Source organism: Nerophis lumbriciformis, linkage group LG06 (assembly GCF_033978685.3).
Source record: "Nerophis lumbriciformis linkage group LG06, RoL_Nlum_v2.1, whole genome shotgun sequence".
Classification (NCBI taxonomy): Eukaryota; Metazoa; Chordata; class Actinopteri; order Syngnathiformes; family Syngnathidae; genus Nerophis; species Nerophis lumbriciformis.
This window is the reverse complement of record NC_084553.2, coordinates 58,605,199-58,631,046: the sequence shown is the minus strand read 5'-3', so window position 1 is coordinate 58,631,046 and position 25,848 is coordinate 58,605,199. Positions and strand designations below refer to the sequence as shown.

Sequence of the window (25,848 nt, the reverse complement as noted above, 5' to 3'; positions counted from 1 at the left end):
TTCCTTTGATATTTTCCAAGCCATTGGCTTTTAATCTGTTTCTCCCCAAGAACCCTATTGGTTTTGAACAGTGTCCAACATGGGGCGAACAAGGTAGATGAGTTCAAAGGTCAAATTATGATAAAGTGTTTACATATATGTATATATATACACATATATATAAAGACTTTATCATAATACATATATATATATATATATATATATATATGTATATATATATATATATATATATATGTATATATATATATATATATATATATACCCACATATGCGGTCCTCTCCAAGGTTTCTCATAGTCATTCACATCGACGTCCCACTAGGGTGAGTTTTTCCTTGCCCTTATGTGGGCTTTGTACCGAGGATGTCGTTGTGGCTTGTGCAGCCCTTTGAGACACTTGTGATTTAGGGCTATATAAATAAACATTGATTGATTGATTGATATATATATATATATATATATATATATATATATACATACATATATATATATATATATATATATATATACATACATACATATATATATATATATATATATATATATATATATATATATATATATATATATACATACATATATATATACATATAGACATATACATATATATGTACATATATATACATTTATATATATGTATATATGTATGTATATATGTGTATATACATCTACATAACATATGTATATATATATATATATATGTATATATATATATATATATATATATATATATATATATAACATATATATATATATATATATATATATATATATATATATATATATATATATATATATATATATATATATATATATATATATATATATATATATACATATAACATCTATATATATACTTATAACATCTATATATAGTATCTTTTTCTGTGATTTGTCTGAGAGAGAACTCTATTGATTTTGAATAATAGTCAACAAAATGTCCAATCATAAAGATACTGTACATGTTCCTGACTGGTGTGCAAGCAGTTTGGTGTGTTAATCATTATTAATCTTATTTTGTAAATATTTGGAATTTGAAAAAGCCCTAAAAAGGTTTTAGTTGGTGGAATAAAAATAGTAGTAAAATATAATTACACTGGAAATAAAAATGTAAAGATTTTAAACAGCTCAATCACCAGAAATTTACCGTAAACTGTACAATGTTTTTTTTACTGGATTACTTTATATGGAAAAACATTTCTTTTTTGAGGGAACATTTTTGCGAATTAGACACCATTTTTACCGTAAAATCTACAGTCGTTGTTTTTACAGTACAATATTGGCGACTGAGATGACATTTATTTCCCAGTAAAATCTATGATTGTTTTAACAGTGCATTACAGTAAATTGAAAATCAGTAACACTGTTATTTTTACAGTAAAGTTTGGACGACTGGGATGCCATTTTTTTTACCATAAAATCTGAATCTGAATTACTGTAAATAGAAAAACGGTACCACAGTTATTCTTACAGTAGACTTTTGGCAAATGAGATGCCTTTTTTTTTTTGTACAGTAAAAACTACAATCGGTTTTTTTTTACACTGCATAAAAAGTTGCTTTTACAGTGAATGACCATGAAGATAATTGAAAATCGTTACCACTTTTTACTGTAATTTTCTGGGGACTAACCTGCCTTTTTTTTTTTTTTTTACAGTAAAATCAACAATCGTTTTTTTACATTGCATTACTGTAAATTCAAAATGAATACCATTGTTATCTTTACGACAAAATTCTGGCGACAGAACTGTTAGGTTTCTCTTTTAGTTTTTTTTACTGTAAAATCTCTGGTGTTGTTTTTAAAGTGCATTACTGTAAATTTAAAAACGGTACGAGTTGTATTTTTACAGTAAAATTCTGGCGACTGAGCTGCCGTTTTTTTTTAACTGTGAAATCTATGGTCCTTGTTTTACTGTACGTTACTTTAATTTGAAAATTTGCCATTTACAGTAAAATTTTGGAGACTGAGCTGCCACTTTTTACTGTAAAATCTACAGTTGTTTTTACAGTGCATTACTGTAAATCGAAACATTTATGCCACTGTTAATCTTACGGTAAAATTCTGGCAACTTCTAGTTTTTACCTCAAAATCTACGGTTATTGTTTTTACGTTGCATATCTGTAAACAGTATTCTTACAGTAAAAATCTTTTGTATCGTTAAATCTACAGTCGTTCTTACAGGGAATTACTGTAAATTGAAAAACAGTATCGCTTTCATTTTTACGATAAAATTCTGGCCACTGAGGTACCATTTTTTATCACGGTAAAATCTATGGTCGTCGTTTTTACAGTGCATTACTATTTTGTAAAGATTTGGAGTTTGCAAAAGCCCTGAAAAGTTTTAGTTGGTGGAATAAAAACATTAGTAAAGAATAATTACACTGTAAATAAAAATCTATAGATTTTAAACAGCTCAATCGTCAGAATTGTACCGTAAACTGTACAATGGGTTTTTACTGGATTACTTTATATGGAAAAATGTAAATTTTTTGCGGGAAAATTTTGGCGACTTAGACGCCGTTTTCACCTTAAAATCTACAGTCGTTGTTTTTACAGTATGTTACTTGAAAAAAAGGCGACACTTGCCTTTTACAGTAAAATTCAGGCGACTGAGCTGCCGTTTTTTATTCTAAAATCTAAATTGATTGAAAATGAATACCACTGTTATCTTTACGGTAAAATTCTGGCGACAGAACTGTCAGGTTTCTCTTTTTGTTTTGTTTTTTTACCGTAAAATCTATGGTGTTGTTTTTAAAGTGCATTACTGTAAATTGAAATTCAGCACCACAGTTGTTTTTACAGTAAAATTATGGCGACAGAGCTGCCAGGTTTTTTTTTAACCGTGAAATCTATGGTCCTTGTTTTTACAGTACAAAAAGCTGACATTTGTCTTTTACAGTACAATTCTGACGACTGAGCTGTCGTTTTTACAGTGTATTACTGTAAATTGAAACTTTTTTACCACTGTTAATCTTACAGTAAAATTCTGGCACTGGAGCTTCTAGTTTGTACCTCAAAATCGACGGTTATTGATTTTGCATATCTGTAAACAGTATTCTTACAGTTACTCTTACAGTAAAAATCTTATCGCAAAATCTACAGTCGTTCTTACAGGACATTGCTGTAAATTGAAATACGGTACCACTTTCCTTTTTTACGGTAAAATTCTGCCGACTGAGCTGCCATTTTTTATCACGGTAAAATCTATTTACAGTGCATTACTGTAAATTGAAATTCAGTACCACAGTTGTTTTTACAGTAAAACTATGACGACAGTGCTTTATTTTTATTTTTTTTACCAAAATATATGGTAGTTTTTAAAGACATTAAAACATTTTTTTAACCTTTAAATCACAGTGAAGAAATGAAATATATCAAGGGGGTTGGATTAAATACGACACTAATTTGTCTTGTCACGCCTCCCTAAGGAGGTGTTTCGGGCACGTCCGACCGGTAGGAGGCCACGGGGAAGACCCAGGACACGTTGGGAAGACTATGTCTCCCGGCTGGCCTGGGTACGCCTCGGGATCCCCCGGGAGGAGCTGGACCAAGAGGCTGGGGAGAGGTACCGGTAAGTCTGGGCTTCCCTGCTTAGGCTACTGCCCCCGCGACGTGTGAACACACAAACCTCAATTGTTTTCCAAATTTAAATTATTTACTGAACTTGTGTGAGCCTATGGCTTTGCACTTTGTTATATATATATATATATATATATATATATATATATATATATATTGCATTCTATTTTAGTTACTTTATTGGGTTTACAACCCCCTGGCACTGATTTGTACTGTTTTTGTACTGTTTCTGTACTTATTTTGATTATTTGAGACACTTGTGATTTAGGGCTAGATAAATAAACATTGATTGATTGATTGATATTATTATTTCTCGATTGTTTGTAAATGTTGCAATTTATAAATAAAGGTTTATTAAAAAAAGAAAAAAATAATAAACATTTGTTTTAAATAAAACCTCAATTGTTTATTTTTTTAATTGTTTTATTTTAATTTTATTGTTTTTAGTGTCATTGATGTAAAAAGTACATCAGGGATTGTACTGTTGCTGTACTGTTTTTGTACTTATTTTGATTACTATTATTTCTCGATTGTTTGTAAATGTTGCAATTTATAAATAAAGGTTTATCAAAAAAATTAAAAAATAATAAAATGTTTTAAAATAAAACCTCAATTGTTTATTTTTTTATTGTTTTATTTTAATGTTATAGTTTTTTAGTGTCATTGATGTAAAAAGTACATCAGGAATTGTACTGTTGCTGTACTGTTTTTGTACTTATTTTGATTACTATTATTTCTTGATTGTTTGTAAATGTTGCAATTTATAAATAAAGGTTTATCAAAAAAATTAAAAAAATATTAAAATGTTTTAAAATAAAACCTCAATTGTCTATTTTTTTTATTTTTATTTTATTGTTTTTTAGTGTCATTGATGTAAAAAGTACATCAGGGGTTGTACTGTTGCTGTACTGTTTTTGTACTTATTTTGATTACTATTATTTCTCGATTGTTTGTAAATGTTGCAATTTATAAATAAAGGTTTATCAAAAAAATTAAAAAATAATAAAATGTTTTAAAATAAAACCTCAATTGTTAATTTTTTTATTTTTTTATTTTAATGTTATAGTTTTTTAGTGTCATTGATGTAAAAAGTACATCAGGGGTATTTAGTAACACTATTAAATGAATATTTATGTGATAAAAGTGAAGGCAGCCAAAATGTGGTCCGGACCAGAAGACCACCGGGGTGGAGGTCTCCTGCAGGCCGCCTGCTGGTGCACCGGACTGGGCGGAGGGAGGAAGACACAGACGATTGGAGGACGGAGCGCCAAACTTGTTGACTCATAACCGAGCTGCTCGTCAGCATCCTCCTCCTCCTCCTCTTCATCATCATCATCATCATCATCATCATCATCATTTTCCTGCTGGACCACCGAGCTGCTGCCGAACGCAACCAAATCCGGGACTACACTCCGATTGCGCGCATTCAGGAGGATTTTTTTTTTATAGGTGTGAGAATCCATCGAGTCTGCAAAACTTCTAGCCCAGCAAGGACCCCCGCCGGACCCCCAAAGAAGCGATGGCGTTCATGGTGAAGCACGTGGTGGGGGGCCAGCTGAAGAACCTGACGGGTGGGCTGACGGAGGAGAAGCCCGAGGCGGAGAAGACGGACGCGGCGGCGCAGGGGATGACCCAGGAGGAGTTCGAACAGTACCAGCAGCAGCTGGAGGAGGAGAAGTAAGTCGATGTCGCGGTATTACGGTTTTTACGGTGATTTTTTTTTCTTACGACGATGTAAGCTCGTGGTGCGTTCAAAGGCTTCCCGGGGTCCGTGCGTAAAAACGCGCACGGGAGCTCGCGTCCTTTACGCGCGGTCGTGGCGCACAGGAGGACACCTTTTAATGGTGGCCGATACTATGGGTTTTTTTAATCGATCCAATCCGACGTTTAAGGATGGGGAAGGATTATAATGATCATGACTATAAAGCCGATTCTGATTGGAATTAAAAGTCAAAAAACTGAAACTGAACTGAAATGAGCTGAAACTCATGAAACAGAATCCGGCTTTCATTCAAATCCTTTGGGGTTTTTTTTAGAATTAGAATTAGAATTAGAAATAATTTAATAATCCCCGAAGGGAAATTAAAGATTTTCAGCACAATCCCATTCAAGAGCAGACAAACATTACAGGGAGACAGAACAGGATCGCGCCTTACAAAAAAAGGTGAAAACGGGGGGGTGAGAAAGAAAAAAAACTCAGTCCATGCCTGGGCCCCTGGAGAGGGGGTCCAGCCTGAGGCCAAAGAGGAAAAAAACCTCGTAGCCATAGCACACATAAACAAATTTCCGAGGGGAAATTAAGATTTTCAGAATAATCCCATTCAAGAGCAGACAAACATTCCAGGGAGACAGAACAGGATCGCTGACAGGTTCGCCAACTTCTGGCGCCCCTTACAAAAAAGGTGAAAAACAGGGAAGGTAAGAAAAAAAAAAATCAGTCTAAGCCTGGGCCCCTGGAGAGGGGGTCTAGCCTGAGGCCAAGGGGGGGGAAACCTAGCCATAGCACACATAAACATGTGTGTAAGAGGGAAACATTAAAGAACACAAATGGTATATGGTAAATGGGTTATATATAGCGCTTTTCTACCTTCAAGGTACTCAAAGCGCTTTGACACTATTTCCACATTTACCCATTCACACACACATTCACACACTGATGGCGGGAGCTGCCATGCAAGGCACTAACCACGACCCATCAGGAGCAAGGGTGAAGTGTCTTGCTCAAGGACACAGCGGACGCGACTAGGTTGGTAGAAGGTGGGGATCGAAACGGGAACCCTCAGGTTGCTGGCACAGCCACTCTCCCAACTACGCCACGCCACCCCGCCCACAAAGGACATTAAAGACATTAAAAGAGCAGAGCTGATGCAACCAGCCACTTTTACATACAGCCACAAAAGTAAAACAACAAGAACAACAACAAAACATATACACTGTGGTGGCCTTTGCGGTGTTCCATGCCATCGTCTGCTGGTGGAGCATGGCCAGAGATAGGAGCAGACCCAACAAAGCAACCAAGAGAGCCGACTCCACCCTCGGCCGCCCACTAACTCTCGCCCAGTGTCCAGTCCGCATGGATGAGCGAGGATGCGTCCAAGGAGACCGAGGTGTTCGATACCTGCTCATTCAGCCAAGACACGTTTCCCCCCCCAAACCTGTACTGTGTCCAATATTTGTAAACTATATACTTCAAAACCACAACATTAAATGTCAATCTCACCATCCGATACCATCACCGGCCTGGTATCGATAGTATCGATCTTCCCACCTCGACTTTAGCCGGCAGGGGTGTCAAACTCATTTTAGATCGGGCGCCCCATGGAGAAAAATCCACTCCCAAGTGGGCCGGACTGGTAAAATCACGGCACGATAACTTTAAAATAAAGACAACTTCAGATTGTCTTCTTTGTTAAAAAATAGAACAAGCACATTCTGAAAATGTACGAATAATGTGTTTTTTTACACTTACATGTTGCGGTTAATAGCTTTCTATCTTTATTTGTCGTTATTTATACTTTCTAAAAAAAAAAGGATGTGATAATGTTGATCAGTCAACTCATTGGTGTTAATTTTCAATATATCAAGATAAAACAATTATATCAAAATTAAATTACAGGATGTTATTTATGTAGTTTGCTAATTTTCCTCAACTGGTGCACTAACATCATGTGGTAAAATTTGTGTTTACATATGTAGCATCATCTACATAGATACAAAGAATTGCTATTGCAACATCTAGTGGACACATTTAGAACAGCAGTTTTTTTCATTCAAAAATTTCGGCTCATTTTTATACTTGGCAAACTCAAACCCGGATAAAACCTGTTCGGCCCGCGGGCCACGAAGTCCACCTGACTGGAACTAATACCAGTCTTGCAGTCCACAGCAAAGAACTGTATACAAGGCACCTCTGTGGACGCTTAAATGATGTTTTCAATGTAAAATAATACATTTTCGCGCATGAGAACCAGAGTCCTCTGCAGTGGTCATTTTCTATGTATTTTGGTATGATTGATGCTCATTATCGATTGCCGATGCCATCCATAGCATGTATCACATGTCTCATAAAGTCCACCTGACTGGAACTAATACCAGTCTTGCAGTCCACGGCAAAGAACTGTATACAAGTCACCTCTGTGGACGCTTAAATGATGTTTTCAATGTAAAATAATACATTTTCGCGCATGAGAACCAGGGTCCTCTGCAGTGGACATTTTCTATGTATTTTGGTATGATTGATGATCATTATCGATTGCCGATGCCATCCATAGCATGTATCGCATGTCTCATAAAGTGGCGATACAGCAGCTGGAATAGTGGATCGTTAGTAAACACGCACAGCAAAGGGTACAGGTTCGATCCCGGGCTAAGACCTACAATGCGTGCCGATCTCCCAATGTGCAGTTTAATATGTATGGTTGAAGACTATTGATTGATTGAGAGATTGAGACATTTATTAGTAGATTGCACGGTTCAGTACATATTCCGTACAATTGACCACTAAATGGTAACACCCCAATAGGTTTTTCAACTTGTTTAAGTCGGGGTCCACGTTTATCAATTGATGGTAGACTACAGACTTGTCTTTGATGTTTGCAAAAGCATGCTTGTTATCTTGGTTTAAAGACAGGGGACGGCAACCCAAAACGTTGGACCAAAAAACTAATCTGTCTGAAGCCGCAAAAAATGAAAAGCTGTATATAAGACTTATAATGAAGGCAACACATGACGTAAGTTATTATTATTATTAGCTATAATAACCTACTATCAAAATGACTATTTGTCGCAAGCTGAAGCAAATCTTCGTTGACAGAAATGTTGAAATTTAATATTTATTCTACACATTTTTACAACATTAGAAACCATTAATAAATCAGAGGCTACTCAGAAGGTGCGATAACAAAGAGGATTAAAGTAAAGGATATTAAATGAGCTCAAATATGAGTTATAATGATGCAATATGTACATACAGCTAGCCTAAATAGCATGTTAGCATTGATTAGCTTGCAGTCGTGCACTGACCAAATATGCCTGATTAGCACTCCAACAAGTCAATAACATCAACAAAGCTCACCTGTGTGCATTCACGCACAGTATAAAACACTTGGTGGACAAAATGAGACAAATAAGGAGTGGAAGATTTTACATGTGCGTCACAGTCCACACTATGGTGAGTTCAAGAACCGCCGAAATTATTAGGACAAAACGATGTTCACCAAATAGTCTTATCAGTGAAGCATACACACAAACATTTTAAACAGGGGGCTTTCTAACAATTGGGAAGGTTTGTGTCATGTTTGTCCTCAAACAAAAAACATACTAAAACTTTAACTTTATTTTTCCCCGATCTTTTTCCATTTTCAATCCTTTTTTAAAAATGCTCCAGGGAGCCACTAGGATGGCACTAAAGAGCCGCGTGTTGCTGACCCCCGGTTTAAGCTCAAAATACGTAGGTTAGGTTTGTCTTTGATGCTTTTGAGATATGTGTGTTGGATTGGTAAAGATTAACTTATGTACGTTATATTGGTAAAAGACTAAATTGTCGTTGATGTTTACGAAATACGTGAGTTAGCTTGGATGAAGATTAAAATATCTACTTGTTTTTGACGTCTACAGAAAACACCTATGTTTTCTGGTTTAAGACTAAAATACGTAGGTTAGGTTTGTCTTTGATGTTCACAAAATATGCGAGTTAGCTTGGTGAAGACTAAAATACTTTGCTTGGTTAGAAGAAAACTGAATTGTCTTTGATGTTTAGTAAGTTAGCTTGGTTGACTAAAATGTGTACGTTGTATTAGCAGAAGAGTAAGTAGTCTTTGATGTTTTACGAAATACTTATGTTGCCTTGGTAAAAGACTAAAATATATACGTTATATTAGCAGCAAACCTATTAGTCTTTGATGTTTTACAAAATATGTGTTAGCTTGGTTGAAGAATAAAATACGTATGTTATATTAGCAGAAGACTAAATTGTCTGTGATGTTTACAAAATACATGAGTTAGCTTGGTTGAAGACTAAAACACTTTGCTTGGTTAGAAGAAAACTAAATTGTCTTTGATGTTTAGTAAGTTAGCTTGGTTGACTAAAATGTGTACTTTATATTAGCAGACTATATGTAGTGTATGATGTTTACGAAATACGTATGTTGCCTTGGTTTATGAAAACACAAAGACTAAGTTTGTGGAGGATGCAAAATTTTCTGAATAACATTTCCGAAAACTGATACATTACGATTATTATGGACAACTCTCAATCTTTAATGTTTGTGATAATGTGATTGCTCAGATTTTTTGCAAAAACGAGTATGTTAGGTTTTTTGACAACAAAATCTTATGTGATGTTTATGTAAACACAGGCTAAATCTGTAGAAGACGCTAGATCTTTATAATGTTTTAGAAAATAAGGGAAATTTATTTGTATTTAATGTTTGTGAAAATTTTACAAAAAATGTGTACTTTACCTTCGTAGAAGACTCTGATTAGCTCAAATGTTTTGTGAAACACATATGGTTGGTTTGTTGAAGACTATCTTTTCTTCGATGTTTACGAAAACAGGCTAATTTTTTTTTAAAAACCCAAAGTCGTCTCTATAATTTCTACGAAAACGTTTGGATTAGCGGCAACACGTTGTCTTCAATGTTTACGAAAACAGACTAAATTCAGTAAAGACACTAATCATCTCTATAAGGTCTACAAAAACTTTGGTAATAGCGACTACTCATCGTCCTCAATGTTTACAAAAACAGACTAAATTTGTTTAAGACGCTAAAATCGTCTCTCTAGGGTCTACAAAAACTTTAAGATTAGTGATTATTCATTGTCTTCAATGTTTACGAAAACAAACTAAACTTGTTCAAGACGCTAAAGTCGTCTCTATAAAGTCTACGAAAACGTAAAGATTAGCGACAACTCATCGTCTTCAATGTTTACAAAAACAGACTTAATTTGTTAAAGACGCTAACGTTGTCTCTATAAGGTCTACGAAAACAAAGATTAGCGACAACTCATTGTCTTCAGTGTTTACGAAAACAGGCTAAATGTGTTTAAGACGCTAAAGTCGTCTCTTTAGGGTCTACGAAAACTTTAACATTAGTGATAACTCATTGTCATCAATGTTTACGAAAACAGACTAAACTTGTTCAAAGCGCTAAAGTCGTCTCTATAACGTCTATGAAAACTTTAGGATTAGCGACAACTCATTGTCTTCAATGCTTACGAAAACAGACTAAATCCGTTAGAGACAGTATTCGTCTCTATAAGGTCTACGAAAACTTAGGGGTTAGCGACAACTCATCGTCTTTGTTAAAGATGCTAACGTCGCTATAAGGTCTACGAAAATGTAAAGATTAGCGACAAATCAGTGTCTTCAGTGTTTACGAAAACAGAATAAATGTGTTTAAGACGCTAAAGTCGTCTCTTTAGGGTCTACAAAAACTTGTAGATTAGTGATAACTCATTGTCCTCAATGTTTACGAAAACAGACTAAACTTGTTAAAGACGCTAAAGTCGTCTTTATAATTTCTATGAAAACGTAAAGAGTAGTGACAACTCATCGTCTTCAAAGTTTACAAAACCAGACTTAATTTGTTAAAGACGCAAACGTTGTCTCTATAAGGTCTACGAAAACATAAAGATTAGCGACAATTTATTGTCTTCAGTGTTTACGAAAACAGACTAAATGTGTTTAAGACGCTAAAGTCGTCTCTTTAGGGTCTACGAAAACTTTAAGATTAGTGATTACTCATTGTCATCAATGTTTACGAAAACAGACTAAACTTGTTCAAGACGCTAAAGCCGTCTCTATAAAACAGTATCCGTCTCTATAAAGTCTACGAAAACTTTGGGATTAGCGATAACTCATCGTCTTCAATGATTACGAAAACAGACTAAATTTGGTAGAGACACTAATCGTTTCTATAAGGTCTATGAAAACTTTGGGAATAGCGACTACTCATCGTCGTCAATGCTTACGAAAACAGACTAAATTCGTTAGAGACAGTAGTCGTCTCTATAAAGTCTACGAAAACTTTGGGATTAGCGACAACTCATTGTCTTTGAAGTTTACAAAAACAGACTTAATTTGTTAAAGACAGTATTCGTCTCTATAAGGTCTACGAAAATGTAAAGATTAGCAACAACTCATTACAAAACAGACTAAACTTGTTCAAGGCATTAAAGTCGTCTCTATAACGTCTATGAAAACTTTAAGATTAGTGATAACTCATTGTCGTCAATGTTTACGAAAACAGACTAAACTTGTTAAAGACGTGAAAGTCGTCTCTATAACTTTAGGATTTGTGTTAACTAATTGTCTTCAATGTTTAAAAAAACACTAAATTCATTAGACGTTGAAGTCGTCTCAATTAAAGTCTATAAAAACTTTAGGATCATCGACAACTCATTGTCTTTAATGTTTCCGAAAACACATAAATTCGTAGAAGACGCTAAATCTTCTATTTTTACAAAACTACGTACATAAGGATTATTGACGACTCTCAACCGTCTTCAATGTTTGCGAAAATGTCACAAGAATATGCACAAAGATATTTACAAAAATTGTATTAACAGAAACGTACGTTAGTTGTTTTGCAGACTAAACAAAACGAGAAAACAATCAAGACTTTGATATTTTCCGAGGACTTCATTGATGTACCCAGTAGGTTTATGGGATTCGTGCTGTCTTTTGATGTACTACTGGTGAGGAGGTAGCGTTATGTGCACGTCATGTGACCTTGCAGTGAATTATTAGCGGAAAGACGGCAGCTTTCGTGCTGACATGAAGACATTTCATCAGCCTGAGAGGCCACGCTGGTCATCTCCCGCCCTTGACGGACGTCCACGCCGTTTGGCGTTTGTCCTGATGTGACAGCGCCTCTCAGCGCAGCAAAAAAGCACCTCGTGCTGACACATTGGGAGCATCGCCTTCGCATGTCATGATCTTTGTAGTCGAGCGTTGCAGACCCCCCTCCGTCTGCATATTCTATATTTATTTTATTTGGGTGTTTACTCGTGCTGTTTCGGCTTCACCGCACACGCCACATCTGTCAGACATTATGTCAGCTTGACACACACACACACACACACAAACACACGCACACACACGCACGCCCTCCCAGCAAATTAAGCAATTTTTCTGAGGCACAACTGTGTGAGCTAACTGGGGCATAGGAATGTCTCACTGAGGGGGACTTCCGTGGAAAGTGGCGCCCTCTGCTGGATGAATTATGTAACGACACAACACTGAAAAAGCGCACTATCGAAAATAACAGTCTTCAGGGATAATAATTGGACTATTTATTGTTTTAATACATTATTTACACTGCTACATTATATTATTTACCTACTCATTTGTATCTATTACATATCTATTTTTTTAATCTGCCTGGTCGAAAATCCCCTTTTCGAGACACGTTTATTCATATTTATATATTGTAATTTATTATTATGTACTGTGTCATCACCATCATTATTTGTATCATATAAGACATAGTTTTCTCGTGTGGCTAATTGAAACTAAATGATTACTGTTTTGGATAATCTTGAATAAATAAAAATATATTTTGAAAAAATATTATTAGTACGATACATTATTATTATTACAACCTATTTTATTAGTATTATTATAATTCGCCATAATAGAACGTAGTTAACTAATTAGTAATGCAATATTTTGATTTTTAAAAGTTTAACATTTCTATTAATATATTTATTATTGATGTTTTATTTTTTTTCATTGCATATTTTTTTAAACTGCCTGTCAAAAATCACCTGTTTGAGACAACTTGTATTCATATTGTATTGTATTAATATGTCATTGCCTTAATTATTTTTTATTATATAGGTTGTAGTTTGCACGTTGTTGCTAAATAAGTTCAAATAATTATTGTTTTGGATAATTCTGAATTAGAAAAAATATATAATAAATTCTTTTATAAATTATTTTATTAAGTGTTATTATACAGTAATTGTAATTAACTAAATGCTAATGCAATAATTTGATTTTAAAAAAATTAATTACTAATGTTATTACTCAATACTACAACAGTGAAATAATTATTAATGTAGTTACAATAATAATAATAATATTTTATTTCGAGAGCGCATTTTAAAAACTAAAATAAAAATATTATGGTAAAAAATAAAAACAAAAATCACAGGAAACATAACAGAGTAAAGGGCTTACAGAGAGCAAGAATAAAATATTATAATTTGATATATTACATATAATATATTGCATCTTACCACAACACTTTTCTTTTTTTGTTTTTAAAAGCATAGTGAACAATTTTATGGGTCCTAAATTAAGCATTTCAAGCATAAAAATAGCCAATTGAAGTAAAAATATCAATATTACAGTAGAATTGGCCACTAGAGGAGACCAAACCACTGGCCTGTATCGTGGCCAATGATTGGCTCAGCCTCAAGCAGCATTACAATATTGGATTAAAGTGGCTGAAGGGTGTTATTTCATGTCTGAAACAAAATAAAATATATTTAAAGGGTCATGACCCGTTTTTCATGCTGTAGCTATGAAAATATTTAATTTGTAAACAATAATTCCTACTTCGTGGAAATTCATTTATCACGGTCATGTCCGTAACCGATTAACATCGATAAACGGGGGACAACTGTATTAATAAATGAGAACGTTTTAAAGAGTTATGATAAAAGGGGCGTATTTAAGTTCATCCTGAAAATGGTAATACTTAAAATATAGTTCATACAGAATATTACATAATTGTGTTGTCGTTCCAGGCAAGAACGAGAGGCCAGCGTCGCCCAGAAGAAAGCGGAGAGAGCCACAGTGAGGAGTCATTTTCGGGATAAGTACAGACTACCAAAGGTAAACAATAAATACACACCAGCGGATAATTATTATACACAGCGGAAACTCGAGTTACAACCTTAATTGGTTCTTGAAGAGGGTCCGTAAATCGAAAAGTTTGTATTGTGAAACAAAAAAGACTAAAATACGTAGGCTGGGTTAGCAAAAGACTAAATAGTCTTTGATGTTTATGAAATAAACTACGTGAGTGAGCTTGGTTGAAGACTAAAATACGTAGGCTAGGTTAGCAAAAGACTAAAAAGTCTTTGATGTTTACGAAATATGTGAGTTAGCTTGGTTGAAGACTAAAATACGTAAGCTAGGTTAGCAAAAGACTAAAAAGTCTTTGATGTTTACGAAATATGTGAGTTAGTTTGGTTGAAGACTAGAATACGTAGGCTAGGTTAGCAAAAGTCTAAAAAGTCTTTGATGTTTACGAAATTTGTGAGTTAGCTTGGTTGAAGACTAAAATACATAGGAAAAGTCTAAAAAGTCTTTGATGTTTATGAAATATGTGAGTTAGCTTGGTTGAAGACTAAAATACGTAGGCTAGGTTAGCAGAAGTCTAAAAAGTATTTGATGTTTACGAAATATTTGAGTTAGCTTGGTTGAAAACTAACATATGTAGACTGGGTTAACAAAATACTAAATAGTCTATAATGTTTACGAAATACGTGTGTTAACTTGGTTGATGACTAAAATACGTAGACTAGGTTAGCAAAAGACTAAATAGTCTATGATGTTTACGAAATATGTGAGTTAGCTTGGTTGAAAACTAACATATGTAGACTAGGTTAACAAAACACTAAATAGTCTATGATGTTTGCGAAATACGTGTGTTAGCTTGGTTGAAAACTAACATATGTAGACAAGGTTAACAAAATACTAAATAGTCTATGATGTTTACGAAATACTGTACGTGTGTTAGCTTGGTTGATGACTAAAATACGTAGGCTAGGTTAGCAAAAGACTAAATAGTCTTTGATGTCTACGAAATACGTGTGTTAGCTTGATTGACGACTAAAATACGTAGGCTCGGTTAGCAAAATACTAAATAGTCTTTGATGCTTACGAAATATGTGAGTTAGCTTGGTTGAAGACTAAAATATGTACGTTACATTAGCAGAAAACTAAATATTTTTTGGTGTTTTACGAACTACGTGTTTTAGCTTGGTTGACGACTAAAATATGACGGACATGTTAGCAGAAGACCAAAGAGTCTGATGTTTACAAAATACATGTATTAGCTTGTTGACGACTAAAATTCTTAGCTTGGTCAGAAGAAAACTAAATTGTCTTTGATGTTTACGAAATATGTTTAGTTGACGACTAAAATACGTAGGCTAGGTTAGCAAAAGACTAAATAGTCTGATGTTTGAATACATGAGTTAGCTTGAATGAAGACTGGAATACTTAGCTAGGTTAGAAGAAAAACTAAATTGTCTTTGATGTTTACGAAATATTTGTTGGCCTGGTTGATGACTAAAATTTGTACGTTATACTTGCACAAAACTAAATAGTCTTTGATGTTTACGAAACACATATGTTAGCTTGGTTAAAGACTAAAATATGTACGTTATACTAGCAGAAGACAAAATAGTTTTTGATGTTTACGATGTATGTGAGTAGACAACTACAATGAATCCTACTGGGCATCTTGCAATTGTTTATGCTAGTGTAGAAGTAAGTATATGGAGTCGTTTTTCCTGTTTTTATTTTGTAAAACAGCTAAAACCAATACAGATTATATTCAAAATGTATATCAAGGGATGATATACGTATCATATTTTATACATATCATATATCAAATCAAATCAAATCAACTTTATTTATATATATATCAGGGGTGACCAAAACAATCAGCCCGGGCTGTTTAGTATCGTGGCCACTGATTGGCTCAGGCTCAAGCAACATTACTAACATTAGCATGTTAACTTTTTTTGGCATATTTTGCCGCCCAACGCCTCAGAGTCGTATAATTTGGCACCAGACACATGTTAACTGTTACCGTGCTAACGTTAGCATTCTAACATACTAATACTAGCATGGTAATTTATTTTAGACAATTTTACAGCTGTACACCTCAGTCATATAACTTGATACATGAAAACTGTTAGCATGTAAACTTTTTGTTTTGGCTAATTTTACATGCGGACGCTTCCTAGTCATATGACTAAGTTGGTACTTGACCCATTCTGTTAGCATGCTAACTTTATTTTAGCAAATTTACATGCATACGCTTCCTAGTCGTATGACTAAGTTTGTACTTGACGCATTCTGTTAGCATGCACATTTTTAAGCTAATTTTACATGCGTACGCTTCCTAGTCCTATGACTAAGTTGGTACTTGACGCATTCTGTTAGCATGCTAACTTTTTCAGCTAATTTTACTGGCATACGCTTCCTAGTCGTATGACTAAGTTGATACTTGACCCATTCTGTAAGAATGCTAACTTTATTTTAGCAAATTTTACATGCAGACTTAGTCGTATGACTAAGTTGGTACTTGACGCATTCTGTTAGCATGCTAATTTTTAAGCTAATTTTACATGCATACACTTCCTACTCATATGACTAAGTTTGTACTTGACACATTCTGTTAGCATGCTAACTTTTTAAGCTCATTTTATATGCGTACACTTCCTAGTCATATGACAAAGTTGGTACTCAACGCATTATTTTAGCACGTAAACTTTTAAAGCTAATTTGACATGTGTACGCTTTCTAGTCATATGACTAAGTTAGTACTTGACGCATTCTGTTAGCATGCTAATGTTTTTAGCTAATTTTAAATGTGCATGCTTCCTAGTCATATCACTAAGTTGGTACTTGACGCATTCTGTTAGCATGCTAACTTTTTCAGCTAATTTTACATGCATACGCTTCTTGGCCATATGACTTGGCATTCTAACCGTCAGCATGCTAACGTTTGCATTTAAGTTCGGCTTGCACAGTCCAGCATTCACACAAAATTTCTCCCAAAATTTTATATTGTATTTTTTTGTGTAATGGTCTAATTCGGAATGTTTTATTTTGTCTTTAGAATGGGCAGCACATTGGACACCCTTGCTATTTATTGTACTGGTATTTGTCATACATACTGTATACATACTGTAAATATACAGTCGCGATCGAAAGTTTACATACACTTGTAAAGAACATAACGTCATGGCTCTCTTGAGTTTCCAATCATTTCTACAACTCTTATTTTTTGTGATAGAGTGATTGGAGCACATACTTGTTGGTCGCAAAAAACATTCATGAAGTTTGGTTCTTTTATGAATTTATTATGGCTCTACTGAAAATGTGAGCAAATGTGCTGGGTCAAAAGTATACATACAGCAATGTTAATATTTGCTTACATGTCCCTTGGCAAGTTTCACTGCAATAAGGCACTTTTGGTAGCCATCCACAAGCTTCTGGTAGAATTTTTGACCACTCCTCTTGACAAAATTGGTGCAGTTCAGCTAAATTTGTTGGTTTTCTTGTTTCTTCAGCATTGTCCACACGTTTAAGTCAGGACTTTGGTAAGGCCATTCCAAAACCTTAATTCTAGCCTTTGTGCTCTTTGTGAAGTTCATGCATGGTATTTGTGACCAACAAGTATGTGCTCCAATCACTCTATCACAAACAAATAAGACTTGTAGAAATGATTGGAAACTCAAGACATGACATTATGTTCTTTACATGTGTATGTAAACTTTTGATCGCGACTGTATGTATATATATATATATATATATATATATATATATATATATATATATATATATATATATATATATATATAATTTTGTCTGTGTATGTATATATATATATATATATATATATATATATATATATATATATATATATATATATATATATACATACACACACATTCTTAAGACAAAATAAAATATTCCGGATTACAATATTACACAAAAAAACTACAATACGCATTTTATATGAAATGTGCAAGCTGTTGAAATGCGCAAGCCGAAATTAAATGCTAACGTTAGCATGGTAACAGTGAGAATGCGTCAAGTACCGAGTCATATGACCAAGAAGCATACGCATGTAAAATAAGCTAAAAAAGTTAGCATGCTAACAGAATGCGTCAAGTACCAACTATATACCATATTTTTCGGACATAGTTTGGCCGGTGGTGCGACTTATACTCAGGAGCGACTTATGTGTGAAATTATTAACACATTACCGTAAAATATCAAATAATATTATTGATCTCATTCACGTAAGAGACTAGACGTATAAGATTTCATGGGATTTAGCGATTAGGAGTGACAGATTGTTTGGTAAACGTATAGCATGTTCTATATGTTATAGTTATTTGAATGACTCTTACCATAATATGCTACGTTAACATACCAGTTGGTTATTTATGCCTCATATAACGTACACTTATTCAGCCTGTTGTTCACTATTCTTGATTTATTTGAAATTGCCTTTCAAATGTCTATTCTTGGTGTTGGCTTTTATCAAATACATTTCCCCCAAAAATGCGACTTATACTCCAGTGTGACTTATATATATTTTTTTCCTTCTTTATTATGCATTTTCGGCCGGTGCGATTTATACTCCGAAAAATACGGTATATATATATATATAGCCTGTATCTCAAATCTCAATTTTGTGTTCACAGGTGACAAAGTATATTAATTATTAGTGTTATTAGTATCAACATTTCAAGTTTTTCTCGCCTTATTGCATTTTTTTGGGGTTCTTATGTAATTTTCTTGTTAAGTTGTATTTAAGAAGCAAAGCAAATCAAACAAAAACAAACAAAACTTTGCAGCACTTTGGACACCAGCTGCTGTATTTAAATACACTGTCTTTTGATTGAATAAAAACGTCATAACTCCTTTAAAATTGAAGCTAAACGTATCATTTTTGGCACATGTCGAGATCTATAGTACTGCTCCAAAAATACCAAGTTTGAACACGATCCGAGTAAAAGTGTGACCTGCGTTCAGCGAACAAAAAAGTTCGTAAAAACAGGATATTCAATGATGTGTGTGTACCTATTATTTAGAACGAACTGGACGAGACACAGATCCAGCAGGCGGGCGACGACGTGGTCCTGCCCACCGAGCTGGCCAAGATGATCGCCGAGGACGGCCAGGAGGAGGCGCACAAGCAGTCGGTGCTGGGACAGCTGTCCAACCTGCAGAACGTGGACATGGACCAGCTGAAGGACAAGGCCCAGGCCACGCTGGAAGACCTGAAAAAGCAGACGGAGAACTGCAGCCTCATGTGATGTCGTGACGATGAGTGACGGCATCAGAAGGGGCGGAGCTTCTGGGAAGGAGGAAGTAGCACGTTTGGTTTGTTTACAGTAGGGAAGGGATTCATACCGCCCCATTACTGGGTGGATCATTTTGCTGAATCTGCTGAAAATGACGGAAAGGGCCACGCTACATAGCAACTGTGGTCAAAGTTGGAATTGCCACAAAGCCCATTTTAAGATATTCAACGCTCTACGGCCTAAGTGAATAGTGCACACCCCAAATTCGTCACTTTTCACGTGTCAGGTAAACGGCGACGAACGGGGCCATATGAATCCCCTTCCTAATGTATTTCTTAACGTTTAATTTGGCCAAGTTTCCACAAAACAGTTTTATGTTTCCAACAAAACAACTGGTCCGTAGCAATTTTGGGTGATTGTTTTTTCACTACAGCGCCGAAAAATACGGAAGAAATAATTTGACAATGACGACATTTTTTTGTTTTATTTTACAACGGCAAAGGAGTCATTTTGCGTTTCGTGTTTACAGACAATGTTTTCAATCGAGTTACACTCCGACACAAACATTTTTTTTGTGCCATGACACAATCTAGTAAAAACGTTTTATTTGTATTTTTTATTTTTAAACAAGTGGCATTAAAACAGACGTACAGAAAACGTTGTAATGCCCATAGCAGGCCACTAGGAGGCGATGACACACTTCACATGTACGAACAAACTACTTTACCTCGCAGATTTTATCGAAAACTTTCGCCTTTGTCGACGTTCAGGGTTTGACGTACGTTAAGTAAATGCCCGCTAGAGTACTTGAAACGGTACAAGAACAAGTTCCGACATTTTTTTGGCACGCTAATGAGTATCCGTGGTTTATCCGGCCGCACTGTACACGATAACACTGACAGGGACGTCGTTACCATGAAAACAAACCACAACGAGACTATATTATAGTTAGATCGAGAGAGAAAAAAATGTAAACATTTTCGGAAAATGGCCGAAATGATAGCTAACTAACATTAGCGGCTAGCTTGTTTGTGGCAGAGTAGCTAACATGTGAATTTAATAATAATACATTTGAATTATAGTGTATTTTACATTTCAATGACATCTCAAAGTGCTAAAGTAAATCATTTGGGTAGCAAAAAAATAATAATAACAAATAAAAGACAATAAAGCCAGACTTTTTGCTGTTGTCCATCAAGTAAGTCCCGCCTCTCTGATAGGACATCACCCACGTGAAAGTGGCCGCTTTTAAAAAATGCATACCTTTTTTTTTGTTGTCGTTTACTCAAACCTTTCTTTTTAAATAATAACGGGTCTCTTTTTAGACTTTACTGTGTGCAATAAATATTCTGCATATTAAGAGCATCTTGCAGCATTACACCATCTTTGCTGCAGCCATCTACAAGCAGGAAGTGTGCTCTTTGTGTACAGTTTGTGTTCGTCCCCCAAACTGTGCACCCCAGGGAGGACAGCTGTCTTAATGAAATACTGTAAACGCTCTGATTATTATTGTTTTATATTATTATTATTATTAATATTATCACATTACAAACACAAGGAGGGCGAAAAGTCAACCAAGGTTGTAACAGCGTCAAGGAACAAACTGCCCTCTCAGCATTAATAGCTCATGCAGAGGAAGATCATGCAAATAACGCCATCTTGTGGAGTTCTTTAATAAAGAAAATACATCAGGAGGTCGCCTACAGCCGCAGCCCTTCATGCTTTTTGCTTTAGTAGACTGTTTTCATTACCTAGATCAGTGGTTCTCAAACTTTTTTCCACCTCAAAAAAACACTCTCCAAGTACCACCATAATGACCAGCATTAGAATCCAGTAGCGTGGTAGGCCTAAGTATTCATTAAAAAGAATGCAGAGGTTTTATTTAACCTCTAAAGGCCTTAGTGGCCACATGCGTGGACAGCACCTTTTAGCTCTTATTTCCAAAATTGTGTACACTACTGAATTGGGATCTTATGCCGACATATGGACACTTATACTGCCATCTGGTGGTGTCAGAAGAGTACAACATACAATTAAATTTGGAAGAAAAAAAAGTGTAAAAATCAAAATTTGCATGTACACGTTTGTGTACTTATGGACTAAGTACATCATATTAAAAGATTATTTTTAATTTGTATTCTAATTAGGGTCCAATAAGCCCAAATAGCAAAGAGAAATTTAAAAAAAGCATGTAAACAAACAGCTTGGGCCTTAAGAGGTTAAGAAGTATATATATTGTTTTTCGGCCACTGTGACGTCACACACGGTTTGAAAAGTAACACTGTGTTTGGAAAATAAAACACTGTACTTTCATCAAGTGATTCTTTGACGTACCACTAGATCAGGGGTCGGCAACCCAAAATGTTGAAAGAGCCATATTGAACCAAAAATAACAAATAAAAAATGTAATTAAAAGCCTTATATATGTCTGATAATGCAGGCAACACATGATGTAAGTGTCTATATTAGCTATTAACTATCAACTATCAAAATTAGAGGTATCGGCCAATAAATGCTTTAAAATGTAATATCGGAAAATATCGGTATCGTTTTTTTTTATTATCGGTATCAGGGTTTTGTTGTGTTTTTTTTATTTTTATTAAATCAACATAAAAAAGATACACTTACAATTAATGCACCAACCCCAAAAAAACTCCCTCCCCTATTTACACTCATTCACACAAAAGGGTTATTTCTATCTGTTATTAATATTGTGGTTCCTACATTATATATCAATATATATCAATACAGTCTGCAAGGGATACAGTCCGTAAGCACACATGATTGTGCGTGCTGCTGCTCCACTAATAGTACTAACCTTTAACAGTTAATTTTACTCATTTTCATTAATTACTAGTTTCTATGTAACTGTTTTTATATTGTTTTACTTTTTTTTAATTCAAGAAAATGTTTTTAGTTTATTTATCTTATTTTATTTTATTAATTTTTTTAAAAAGGACCTTATCTTCACCATACCTGGTTGTCCAAATTAGGCATAATAATGTGTTCATTCCACGACTGTATATATCGGTATCGGTTGATATCGGTATCGGTTGACATCGGTATCGGTAATTAAAGAGTGGGACAATATCGGAATATCAGATATCGGCAAAAAGCCATTATCGGACATCCCTAATCAAAATGACTATGTTTCGCAGGCTGCCACATATCTTTGTTGATAGAAATGTTTAAATGTAATATTTATTCTACACATTTTTTGTAACATTGGAAAACGTTAGTAAAACACATACGGCTAGCCTAAGTAGCGTGTTAGCATCGATTAGCTTGCAGTCATCACTGACCAAACGTGCCTGATTAGCACTCCACACAAGTCAATAACATCAACAAAGCTCACCTTTGTGCATTCACGCACAGCATGAAACGTTTGTTGGACAAAATGAGACAAAAAAAAAGGAGTGGCATAAAACACTTCTTTCTGTGGCACCTAAGTGTAAACAAACTATGGCGCGTTCAAGGACTGCCGAAATTAGTAGGACAAAACGGCGCTCGCCGAATCCTCTCATCAGTGAAGCATATTTAATGTAAACAGTGGGATTTCTGACAGTTAGGAAGGTGTGTGTCATGTTTGCTCTCTTTCAGAAAGAATATTAAAACAAAAATTATATTTTTTTCCATCATCTTTTCCATTTTCATAATTTAAAAAAAAAAAAAAAGGCTCCAGAAAGCCACTAGGGCGGCGCTAAAGAGTTTGAGAACCACTGGACTCCATGCATTAACCGGAGCGTTTATGGTATGTAAATATAAAAATAAAAAGCTGCTGTAAGGCTTTAGAGGTCAAAGGTTTTGTTGTAAAAAAAAAGCGTGTCCGATATCCGTGTGGCGTTATTTATGTCATTAATGTCCGGGGGAGGGCGCGTCACCTTTAACCCCTCACGCCCGCAACCGCCGTGTCCTAGTGGTGCCGTTCTCGTATCGATGGATTGCTGTCGTTCAGCCCGTGTTGACGTGACGTCTCGGTGAACCGCTCCTTCGTGGTTTTTGTTGTGCGTGCGGCGGTGGCGCCGAGGCCTGCCCATTTTAGTTTCGCCGTGTAAATTAGTGCGTGTTTTCAATGCGAAACGTGTCGTTATCCGTCGGAGCGGACGAAAGCGTCGGGGCGTTTGTGACGTGTCTCGATGCTTTTGTCTGTCACATGAAAAAAAAAAAAAAAGGTGAGCTTCTTGTCGTGTGATAGAAGAGCAGTAGAAGAAAAAGTAGCAATAAGTCGGGTTTTTTCTAACATGGCTACTACTGTAATACTACTCTTACATAATCATAGTAATACATGGGGAAGTGAAGCCATAAGCTGTACATGTGTGTGTATGTGTGTGTGTGTGCGTGCTTACTAACAATAACGGTTACCATGACTACCAGATGTAACAATTATTGTCGTCATCCTGTGCAGGTGGTTTATTCAGGACGTGGCTGCCAGTTGTGGGGGTCATAAAAATCCTATAAATGTGTGTCATTTCTGTCTTAATATGTGAGTGTTTTTTGTGGGTGAGAAGGAGTTTAAACTGCAATAAAAAAAAATATTTTTAAGATAACGTTATCGTTTGGTGTGATCATTTCGATGTTTTTTGGGGGCTCTTGAATGCAAGTAAGCGGTGTGATTAGGAAATGATACACGTTCCTATGCATAGAGTGCATTCATAACAATGGACAACAGGGGGCGACATGCGTGTTAGATAAGTAGACAAGAACCATAGGAATGTTCTATTATTTATGAGTGTTTCACTAGTGTGCGTGAGAGAAAAACATTTCAGTTGTGTATGAGAGTGTTTCAGTAGTGTGTATGAGAGTGTTTCAGTAGTGCGTATGTGAGTGTTTCAGTAGTGTGTGTGAGAGAAAACCATTTGAGTTGTTTATGTGAGAGCATTTCAGTAGTGTGTATAAGAGTGTTTCAGTAGTGTGTATGAGAGTGTTTCAGTCGTGTGTGTGAGAGTGTTTCAGTGGTGTGTATGACAGTGTTTCAGTAGTGTGTATGAGATTGTTTCAGTAGTGGGTGTGAGAGGGAAAAACATTCAGTTGTTTATGTGAGAGCATTTCAGTAGTGTGTATAAGAGTGTTTCAGTAGTGTGTATGAGAGTGTTTCAGTAGTGTGTGTGACAGAAAAACATTTCAGTTGTTTATGTGAGAGCATTTCAGTATAGTGCATAAGAGTGTCTCAGTCGTGTGTATGAGAGCATTTCAGTAGTGTCTATGAGAGTGTTTCAGTAGTGTGAATGAGAGTGTTTCAGTAGTGTGTGTGAGAGAAAAACATTTCAGTTGTTTATGTGAGAGCATTTCAGTAGTGTGTATAAGAGTGTTTCAGTAGTGTGTATGAGAGTGTTTCAGTAGTGTGTGTGTGAGAAAAACATTTCAGTTGTTTATGTGAGAGCATTTCAGTAGTGTGTATAAGAGTGTTTCAGTAGTGTGTATGAGAGTGTTTCAGGAGTGTGTGTGTGAGAAAAACATTTCAGTTGTTTATGTGAGAGTGTTTCAGTAGTGCACATAAGAGTGTTTCAGTCCTGTGTATGAGAGTGTTTCAGTCGTGTGTATAAGATTGTTTCAGTAGTGTATGAGAGTGTTTCAGTAGTGTGTTTGAGAGTGTTTCAGTAGTGTGTTTGAGAGTGTTTCAGTAGTGTGGATGAGAGTGTGTCAGTAGTGTGTATGAGAGTGTTTCAGTAGTGTGTGAGAGAGAAAAACATTTCAGTTGTTTATGTGAAAGCGTTTCAGTAGTGTATGAGAGTGTTTCAGTAGTGTGTATGTGAGTGTTTCAGTAGTGCGTATGAGAGTGTTTCAGTACTGTGTGTGAGAGAAAAACATTTGAGTTGTTTATGTGAGAGCATTTCAGTAGTGTGTATAAGAGTGTTTCAGTAGTGTGTATGAGAGTGTTTCAGTAGTGTGTGTGAGGGAAAAACATTTCAGTTGTTTATGTGAGAGCATTTCAGTAGTGTGTATAAGAGTGTTTCAGTAGTGTGTATGAGAGCATTTCAGTAGTGTGAATGAGAGTGTTTCAGTAGTGTGTGTGAGAGAAAAGCATTTCAGTTTTTTATGTGAGAGCGTTTCAGTAGTGTGTATGAGAGTGTTTCGGTAGTGTGTATGAGAGTATTTCAGTAGTGGTAATGCGAGTGTTTCAGTAGTGTGTGTGAGAGAAAAACATTTTAGTGTGTGTGAGAGAAAAACATGTCAGTTGTTTATGTGAGAGCATTTCAGTAGTGT

The 25,848-nt window shown here is 35.3% G+C and overlaps 1 protein-coding gene across 1 annotated transcript; it reads left to right on the top strand.

Moving 5' to 3' along the window:
- Positions 1-4,905: 4,905 nt before the first annotated feature.
- On the top strand, positions 4,906-24,191 carry cplx3b (complexin 3b). Its single transcript, XM_061964588.2, has 3 exons — positions 4,906-5,253; positions 14,332-14,419; positions 19,432-24,191. Exons 1-3 carry the CDS (start codon positions 5,096-5,098, stop codon positions 19,654-19,656), a joined length of 471 nt encoding a protein of 156 aa, XP_061820572.1. The 5' UTR covers positions 4,906-5,095; the 3' UTR covers positions 19,657-24,191.
- Positions 24,192-25,848: the final 1,657 nt, after the last annotated feature.